The sequence below is a fragment of the Triplophysa rosa genome, linkage group LG23 (assembly GCF_024868665.1).
Source record: "Triplophysa rosa linkage group LG23, Trosa_1v2, whole genome shotgun sequence".
Classification (NCBI taxonomy): Eukaryota; Metazoa; Chordata; class Actinopteri; order Cypriniformes; family Nemacheilidae; genus Triplophysa; species Triplophysa rosa.
In genome coordinates this window covers 7124229-7134496 of record NC_079912.1, presented here as the reverse complement: position 1 = coordinate 7134496, position 10268 = coordinate 7124229, and the positions used below count along the sequence as shown (strand labels likewise).

At 37.8% G+C, this 10268-nt stretch overlaps 1 protein-coding gene across 4 annotated transcripts in view; it reads right to left on the bottom strand.

Moving 5' to 3' along the window:
• Positions 1-5754: 5754 nt before the first annotated feature.
• The window catches only part of col15a1a (collagen, type XV, alpha 1a), a 65160-nt gene continuing 60646 nt past the window's right edge, over positions 5755-10268 (bottom strand). For all 4 annotated transcript variants that reach the window (XM_057323204.1, XM_057323207.1, XM_057323206.1 and 1 more), the window contains 2 exons: positions 10013-10122; positions 5755-6561 (listed from right to left, as the gene is read on the bottom strand). In XM_057323204.1, the coding sequence (XP_057179187.1) occupies positions 6303-6561; positions 10013-10122 (369 nt within the window). In that variant the 3' untranslated portion in view covers positions 5755-6302. The remainder of the gene's footprint in view (positions 6562-10012; positions 10123-10268) is intronic.

The window sequence follows — 10268 nt, the reverse complement described above, 5'->3', positions numbered from 1 at the left end:
ACCACAGAAGAACAACAATACATGCACAGAGAAAGAAATGAGGTCCAATTTTCTCTAATTCCAAAGAAAAACGTAGAATTTAGTAATGCCTAAATAAGAGCCAGCGGTACACAAAAACAAAGCAAGTAATGTTCAGTACAGAATATAAGACCCGGGGCTATGACTAGAACCCACTATGGCTATTCTTGTCTATTAAGCAGATGAGACAGCCTATTATGTTCAGTTGAATACCAGGCATTTGGTCAATGCCCAACTGTTCGACACAAGCAAAATCAAACAACAAAATAACAGCTAAATCAAAACATGCAATTCAACAAACCCATCCAGACTAGAAATAAATCCAGGTATTGTATAAAAGAGGGCTTGTGACATCTGTATGTGATTCTCATGACACTTCAACCCTTTGACCCACGATATCCTGCTCCTTAGGCCATTATGTGAGCCATTATATCAGAACACAGATGTCCACTGTGCTTTTCCAACTGCGTGCTTGATGAAGACTGGAGGGTAAAAATATGATCTCTGACCTTATCACAATCAGCACTGATTTGTCACAAGCTCAGCCTAAAAAATAAAAACACAAGGGATAAATATGCAGAGATATGCTGAGATCATATCAAAGTCTTGGACCCCGGCAACATTACCTATACCGTGTACGGTTCAACTCCATTTAAGCCGCAATTGAGATATGCATTGCGTTCCTATGGAGGACAATACTTAGGGTGCAACACGTGTTATGTGGGTTGAATTCAGGGTGATTATTTTGCACATCTCCGCAGCCCACTTCATCTAAATAAGTGTTTAGCAAGGTAATGACACCCTATTTGAAGCCGGACATGACCGATATATCTTGAGGTAATTACAGTAGGTGTTCCACACCAAACTTAAACTGGAAGAAAATTGAAGACTTAAATTACTTTGTACGCAAGTCTTATTTAATGGGATACTTTATAACCTGCGCCATGTGGTCCCTCCTACATCATCTGAAAATGCTCCATTGTGCTTTAATTACGACTCACGATTGAAACGTTGCGCTTTGTTGTGGCACTATGCAAGATTTAGCATGAAAGGGGAAAGAGACCGTCAGGAAACGACGCTAATTCTACAATGTGGTTTACACATGCACACAGTCGCTCACCCTGAATGGATACAGGGGGCTACCATATGAATCTGCTGCTATATTTAGCCACACGAAAAGCACATGAAAGTTAACTGTACCCCTTATTTCCCTAATGAGTCTAAACTCCCTAATCCTGAGTTCCTAAATGAGAGAGCACTGTACTAATGAACATACAGCTGGGTCTATATATTGTAACCTCAAATGTCAAAATACTTGGAGAGAAAGTGACCCATCACAAAAATGCACAGCAAATTGGCCTCCTGCTGGGCAAAGTCAGCAATGATATACAGACACGTTTGATCATCAGCTACTTACAGTTGGTTATGTGCAGAGGTGGACAGTAACGAAGTAAATTTACCTGAGTACTGTACTTAAGTACACTTTTTGAGTATCTGTACTTTACTTGAGTATTATTTTTTCTGAGTACTTGTACTTTAACTTCACTACATTTGAAAGACAAATATCATACTCCACTACATTTATAAAAAGGTCCAAAGTAGAAAATGGTTTCCATGCAGCGGGGTTTCCAGTGTGCGAAATTTATCTGGCTTGCGATCTACCAGGACCTTTTACTGTTGCCAAGTATTTCAGTTTTTCTAAGCTCGCGTTTTTCCGGCAAGCTGTGAATGGCCATTTAGCAAAAAAATGTAGGCAAATCTGGCAACTCTCGGATCTTCCCGCTAAACTAATGTAAACGTAGGCGCTGCTACACCGTTGATAGCGCTCTAAAAAGGCAAATAGAACAATAAAAGATGAAAAGGCACATGTTAAAGTGTGGTGTAATCATCTGTGGGTTACGATCAGTCAAAGATCGTAGAAACATTGTCATGAAAATGATCGGCATAACGGCTAAACGGTAAATAAGCGTCACATACACCTTGAGCTACACGTGCGTGTTAACTTCTGATCTGCTGCTGTATCATTTAAAGCGATTTGGAAAATGAATGATGTTTTTACTGAAGTAACTATAGTTGAAGTATTCCTGTTGAAATAAAAACAATAGAACCCTGCCCAAAATAGAACATAAAATGTAATGGATTTAATGGTAATAATGGGAATTGTCTACTTATAGTAATAATAGGGAATTGTCTAAATACTTGTTGTCTACTTGTATGTGATGGATTCTATTGATGGGATGGTAAATCCTATTGGAATAAACCCAAAACACACTACAAAGAGGAATTTAATTTAAAAATCTCATTCTAATTGTTTCTTTTCAGCAGGGATGGTATTTGCAGTAAAACCACAGTATCCACAAATTTACCATTTTCTAAATATAGGAACCATACTCCAATTAATAATCTTTAGTAAAACCACAGCAACTAAAGCATAGTTTCATTATATTCATTATTATACTAGCTATAGTTAATGTTTGTAGTTAAATTATGGAAATACAAATGGTAATAAATCCAACAAACACATGGCTTCTACACTTGACTATTTACAAGAACCTTACTACTTACTGGTAAATAGCTGCTAAAACTGGTAAAGGGAATATACAAAATAAAAGAACACTGCTCATAAATACATATAGGCATAGGGGGCTAATGAGGATAATTAGGCTAAATGATCATACAGGATTATATCTAAACTAAACATATGTGTGCTAAACATATAAAGCTCTTAAAGGAGTTGCTCACTGCAAAATTTGCCCCCATTGACTTTCCATAGTAGGAATAAAAATGAGTATGGAAAGTCAATGGGGGCAAATTTTGAAGTGAACTACTCCTTTAATACCACTGATACTGTGAGCTACTCGGTGTATTCAGTAGGTTGCTTCAGAGGCATAAGGTATACGACAATAAAACAATGCATAAAGGATATGTACTTTTAATACTTGAGTACTTTTAAAAGCACGTACTTCTGTACTTTTACTTAAGTAAGAATCTGTCTTTACAACTTTTACTTGTAGTGGAGTAATATTTGACCAGTAGTATCTGTACTTTCACTCAAGTAAGGAAGTTGTGTACTTCGTCCACCTCTGGTTATGTGCTATGATGTCGTAGCACGTAGTATAAAATTGTAGTATAAAATGCATTTACTGTATGTACTGTATACATATTTCAAATAAAATTGAGATTATCCACATTATGGGTGGATCGGGAGAAAAATAAATGGAATAAAATCCTTGTAAAAAAAGGTAAGTTTTTTATAACATAATAATAATTATTATAACAATTATAATAACAACAACTTGTTATTACTGATGTTGTTGATCATTTAAATATTTGTAATATTTAAATGTAATATTGAATAACTGTATTTTTTTTCTGAAGTCATATTCTAATATAATTTTGATTGAAAATTATAAAAATTATAGGGTGTTTTTTCCATATTGTTTCTCTAAAATACATTTCATGGGATTTCATCCCATCAACCTCATAAAACTATAAACTGATGTAAAAACTTTGGATCTTGCAAATCATTACTTTGTTTCGGCATATACTGCAGCAACACTGGCTCAGCCAATGACATGTGCAGAACGGATCCACCTGTGTGTTTGACCAATGGCTGACAGGGGACTTCTCTCGTGGGCAAGAGTTGAGAACCACTGATTTACAGTATAAACCTACATAGAGTAGATGGTTATCATCAAATAAGCAAACAAGCTTACAGTACATATTCATACAAAATCATATTGTGCTAAATACTCACTTTTTGCATTATATTTTCTAACAAATTCCTGTCATGATTCTGCCCCATCATGTCATGTTTCTCTTCATCTAGTGGCAGGATCATGGCAGAACCCCATGTTTCATGTGGAGGGAGAGTTTTGGCCCTGTTGGCCTTCCATACCCGCTCTCTCCGGTCTTGTCTCTGTTCCCGCCCTCTCGTTGCCTCATTATTGCTTGTAATGATTTCATGCCCCGCACCTGTTCCCTCTTATTTAATGCCCCTGTGTCCTCTGTCTTGTGCTGGTTCATTGTGTGTGACTGTTTGATGAGTTACTGTGCTTTGTCAGTCTAGTCCAGTTTAGTTATTTGTAAATTATGTCAAGTGTTAATTTTAGTCTTGTGTAGGTGTAGTCAGTTTTAGTCCAGTCCTGTCGTGTTTTTGTACTCCCCTGTTTTGTTATGTTGCCCTCACGTGGGTCTTTGTTTTGTATTTTTATTAAAAAAATGTCTTGTTAACCCCTTACCCGCTGTCTACACTTGGGTCCTCTGTTTGTGTCTCACCGAATCCGTGACAGAATGAACCAGCCATTCCAGGGCCCAGCAGACAGGGGATCGTGCGGGGTGGTTGATGCCACTGGGTTCCCCTCCAGGGTTGAGGCCGCCGGGTTCCCATCCAGGGTCGAGGCCGCCGGGCTCCCTTCCAAGGTCAAGACCATCGGATTCCCCTCCAGGGTAGAGGCCTCCGGTGTCCTGACCCGATTCCCCTCCAGGGTAGAGGCCTCCGGTGTCCTGTCCCGCCACAGATTCCAGCCGGCGATCCCACCGGCATCCAGTCCGATGCAGCCGGTCGTCCAGTCCAGTGCAGCTGGTTGTACAGTCCGGTGCAGCCGGCCTTTCCAGTCCGGTGCAGCCGGCGATCCAGTCGGCATTGCTGGCGGCCTTTCCAGTCCGTGTCAGCCGGCAATCCTGTCCGTGTCAGCCGGCAATCCTGTCCATGTCAGCCGGCAATCCTGCTCCTTAAGGAGGGGCTTCTGTCATGGTTCTGCCCCATCTTGTCTTGCTTTTCTTGATCTAGTGGCAGAATCATGACAGAACCTTGTTTCATGTGGAGAGGGGCGTTTTGGCACTGATGGCTTTCCATACTCTCCGGTCTCGTCATTGTATATTATGATAATAAAATTTAGGCTGATATATTATAGCCGATAAATCATAAATCACTTCCTCTGGTTAAACTTCTTCAGCGGCACGCGCTCACAGTTAAAATACAGTACAGTACTGTCTTTCTGTCGTGATCATTCACTTACTGCTATTAGCAAAACATTGTTGATGTAGGTACAGTATGTAGATACAGTATTTATGCATGTGTAAATTATACATAGGAACAAAAGCATATTGTTTGAATCAGACTGCTGTATGAATGCTTTCTGTCTTGAGACCTGTTAGACTTGTGGCTATTAACAAAAAATTTTCTGGGTTGAAGCACATCTATAATCTGTTCATTAAATAAAAATTATACCAGAAAAGTTTGAAGGTTAAAGAATCTTTAACTAGTGTAAAGTAGGCTTGGTACTTGATTTTCAGGGGAAAAAGAGAACTAACGGTCACCTTGTTTTCTGCAGTAAATGTTTTCATATAAAAGCAGTTGTCCACTTTTTGCCTTTTGTTTCAGTCTTAGGAATTTTTATATAAATATCTATATACTGTATATCGGCTTCCAATGTTAAAGAATCATCGGTTATCGGCCAAAATGTACATATCGGTGCATCCCTAGTTACATGTGTGTGTCACAGGTCATTCTCTCAGAATCTTTGTGAACAAATTGCAACATTGGATGTTTATCAGCATTAGAACACCATGGGTAGTAAATAGGACCGGGAAAGGAGCTATTGTATTTGCTTTGAACAGCAATTTAAGTTTTATTTCAGTCTCAAGAAGTTATATGAAGTATGGTGTGTGATGCAGTGGCATAACATTTGATTAGTAGGAATGCTATAAACAAACACTGAACACAAATCTGGAAAAAAGTTTTATTCAACAGATTATTGAAAACCTCTTGTTAAAAAAAATGATAGAAAAGGGTGACGTGATGGTCTGTTTTGGCTGTCTTAACTTATAGTGAATTACAAATTATCAGTAAAAGTTTGATTGGTCGGATCTAACTGAAAGCCGCTTAACAAAAACTCATTTGAACAGCTGGAACCATAAATTACACATGTATCCTTACTCATCAGTCATGTTTCAATGATGTGCGATGTCACTGTATAAATAAAACACTGAAATTAAATTAAATACCAACAGAATAACAAACAAATAAATGGCGTGTTAAAAAAGACCTTTGCTGGTTTGGAAAAATCAACACCATAAAAACACAATATGAAAAGTACAGTGCATCAAAATGACTTGGGTCAACTTTACATTCTTCAAAGATGGCCTTGCTTGTATTAAAAAGTTCATGCGCCCAAATCCTGAGATTTGTTGGTCGCGTGGCTTTTGGGCCTGCTCAAGTTCTGTCATCTCGGTCCCAACAAATGAACATCCTCCGGTTTGCTTGCTGGAGGCCTGTGATCTCAATATCTGTAATACCATCTTCTGTGGCGATTCTGTGCGTTCTGAAGCTCTTCAATGGTTTTGTGGTTGTTGCTGGTTTCGATGCACAGAACGATGAACTGGTTGGAGCAGCTGCGGGTTTGTTGGTTAAGTAAACCGCTGTAGAGGAAGGACGCTTGACCGGTGATGGCCATGTCACCTGCTCTCCAGGACTCACAGTTCAAAGCATCCAGCCGCTTGCCTTTCTCCGAAGAGCCGTGCCATGCAGCCTTTTGAGGCCTGCAAACGCAAATACACACACATCAGTGCTGCCATAAATGATGACCTGACATCAAACCGTAAAGCCAAGAAGCCATAAAGTTCTGAGCACTGGAACCAGGAATGTGAAAAACTATAAATTAAACATCTAGGGGCAGTTTCCCGGACAAGGATTATCTTAAATCAGGACTAGGCCTTAGTTAAATTAGGATTTTTAAGTCAATTTAAAAAACTTATTTTACAAACAACTTTACAGGCTTGCATCTTGAGACAAAACAATCGCACTCATATATTTTAAATTATGTCAGTGCAAGTTGTTTTCGATCAAGACACCTCTAACATTTAAGTTAGTCTAGGACTAGGCTTAAACCCTGTCCGGGAAACCACCCCCTAATAGACTAGTCGGTGGGTTGTCTGAACGACTAGTCAAACAAATGGTCCTAAGAAAGCTTTGTACATGCATGTCTGCTAGGAACAACTAAATATTTTTGTTGCTGGAATTAAACAACACATAGTCTATAGTCTATAGAGAGGTTGCTCTTTCATAGCTCATTTGAAGTTTTAATTTGTGTTTCAATTAGGTATCAATTTAGTCTCAGATTAAGAAATAAAAACATGAAGAGTATTGAGGTGTAAAATGAATGTAGATTGTATAGGTAAAACAATCTGGATTTGGGAAAATTGGAGGAGAATATTGATTTTATTCATATTAATATTTAAATAATAATAAATAATTAAAAGTATTAAAATAACTGAATTGTGATTGCAGAATTGTCAAATCTGAAGTCAAATTGTGTCCCTTCAACAAGTTTATTACAGTTTACAGTTTACAAAAACAAAAAATATGAAAAATTGTTAATTGAAATAAAATATCGGCCTAAATATTATTTAAAAAATGAAACTAAAAAAAAATTAGAAATATTGCTTTAGAAAATACATTTAAGTTAAGGCACTAAAAATGTTACCTAATAAATGAATAAATGCATAATAAAATGACAAAAACACATAACAAAACATGTAAACTAAACATATAAGATGAAAAGCTAATTCTAAATATTAATACAGCTAAAATTAAACAGAAAAAATAGAATAACTATACTTCTCAAAGTCTAACGCTTTGTTCACACTGCACACATCACTGCACCTGCAGACTCGCGAGTGTATTCACACTGGAGGCGTTTGTACAGCGTGACAGCAGCTGCTTCGAAGGTACACGGTGAGCAAACCAAGCATGACTTTGTTCTATAAGTTAAAACATTTGTAAAGTGATACTATTAAAATTCTGTTACTAAGAGCAGGCGTAGCCTACAACACCCATGTAAATGGTAAACAATAAACAGCCCTGATCATGTCGTTTCAGTCGTACTTCAATATAGGACGTAGCCAACCTGAAGGCAGACTAAAGAAACATTAGAAATCATCTTATGGCTAATTTACTAACATGATTTATTTCACATCCATTTTCTCATGTAGGGCCGTACCTCGTACACACACATTTTTCTGTGGTGTGCGTCAAAATTTGTCAAATTACTGACTAAACGCCAATCAAATGAAAGGAGTCAGAAGTTACTGATTACAGATCCGAGCAGTAACCAATCAAATCAAAGAAGATGGAGCTACTGTCACGTCTTCAGCTGTAGTTCGGTTCAGCAAGACGCTTTAGTTTTGAAGTTGAAAGAGTGCTGTGCAACATACGACATACTGTAAGCGACTGAAACATTCAATATTTGACAACAAAATGCTGATTTAGATGAAAAATATGTCATTCACGTGATTCATGTAATTTATAATTATCTGTTAAATTAGCATTTTCTTTGGGATAAGGTTAAGAATAATTGTGTGCATATTGTAAATTAATTTAATGATTATCAAGTAAATACACTAAATAAATAAAAAAGATTAAATCATCATCAAGGGCTGTGTGGCTTTAAAAGGGTGTTTATAGGTTGTGGTTAAAATAAAATAAAAATGATTTTTAAAATGAAATCTTTGCAAATAGTTAAATCCATTGAACAATAAATTCCACAACCTTTGTATGGTCTGTGCTCAAAATTTAAAGGGACAGTTCACCTAAAATTGGAAGTAACGAAATTATCAAATGTTTTGACAATCACAATACAAGGTTTATGTGTTTTTGTTTTTATGACATTCCTACATCCCAAACACAGCTACAATTTATAGAATTGAGTGTGTTCGGTATGCGTGCAAATAATCAAACATTGACAATAGTCGATTGTATGGGTGGCACAGGGGGCCCCAAAATAAAATTCTGATTAGGGCCCCATAAAGGCTTGGGCCGACCCTGTTATGTACTGAAGCACAGATCTATCTTAGCATTATCAATTGAACTGAATTTATCCAAGTTTCTGTGAATTGCAATAAAACAAATATTTTTATAGTTAAAAAGTTAATGTGCCAAACTAGACAGCAACAGCAAAAGACCACATCTGGATTTCCCAAAGAGGAAACACACATATAATGGCTTTATTGAAATTCATTCATCATTGCAGCATTTGAAATTTAGTGGAACAACAAGACTTCACTTCTAAAACCCTCCGACGAACCTTGTCATCAAATATTGAAGGGTGGTGTTTTTAATATGTAATAATAAGTTTGGGTAAAGTGCTTGAGACATCCGTCTAAAGCAGACAGCACTCTTAGCACGAGAACTGAGGTATGCCCTGCATATTAAACCTCAAACACAGTCTTTATGACACACTTGATGTTGACAGGTCTGAATTTTCACTTTCTGCTACATCCATTCATACCTCTCCTGGAGTCTCAGTGAGTTGCCTTTCACAAACAACCCCTAAAAAAGCTCCCCGCTAACCACAATTGCTGCTCTGCCGTCGTTGCCTCATCTGGTGTATCGTACAACAGGCTATATTTACCGCCCAGAATTATAAATACACATAAACAGAGAAAGAAATGTAAAAATAAATGAGGAGCGTGGTCGCTGTCGTCTGGATTGCGGTCGGGCCATCCTCCGTTTGGGAGCGTCAGGCTGTTTGAACGCTTTACGGAGGAAGCGGTCACACAACAGGTCTTGGCAACGCATTAGAGACTCCATGAGGGCTGTTCGCAAATATGGGGGCGACCAGTGTGTTCTAGAAATAGTAATGATAACGGCAAGTGGGGCTAAACAACTGCGAGTAATTATAACGACTCTGTCTGGCGTCTTTAAGGAATTATTGAAGTAAAATGATAGGAATATAAGATGTGTAACCGACAAGTTATGGGTGCAATTGCTTGTCTAAAATGTGAATTAAAGTATAACACCAAGCCAACACAAACAGATGAACTTTTTAAGCATATAATTAGATCAACAAGTTGTTGAAGTATGCGATAATCTGACTCTTCGCCGAGTCAACGCTTCAATTCTTTTCATCTGACAGACCGAGAGTGCATTGAGCTCTGTGATGTTGATGTACATCTGTGTGGATTCATTTAAACGTTGACAATTTTTACGCACCAAAAGGGGTCACTCATTACGTCCCGCCCATCGAAAGAATAAAGAGGGATGCCGCGAGGAAGTAGATGGTTGGAGAAGATACTGTCCCAGCTCTTGAACAGAACCTCACCCTAAAGACAAAATCAGAAGACATTCATTAGATTTCACGTATTTTATACAGTACAAGCTTTGGGAAAAGGGAAGAAAGAATATGATGGAAGACACGTGTGTGATTTTAATATCTATGAATATAAACTGGAAACAGGAAAAAGTGAGG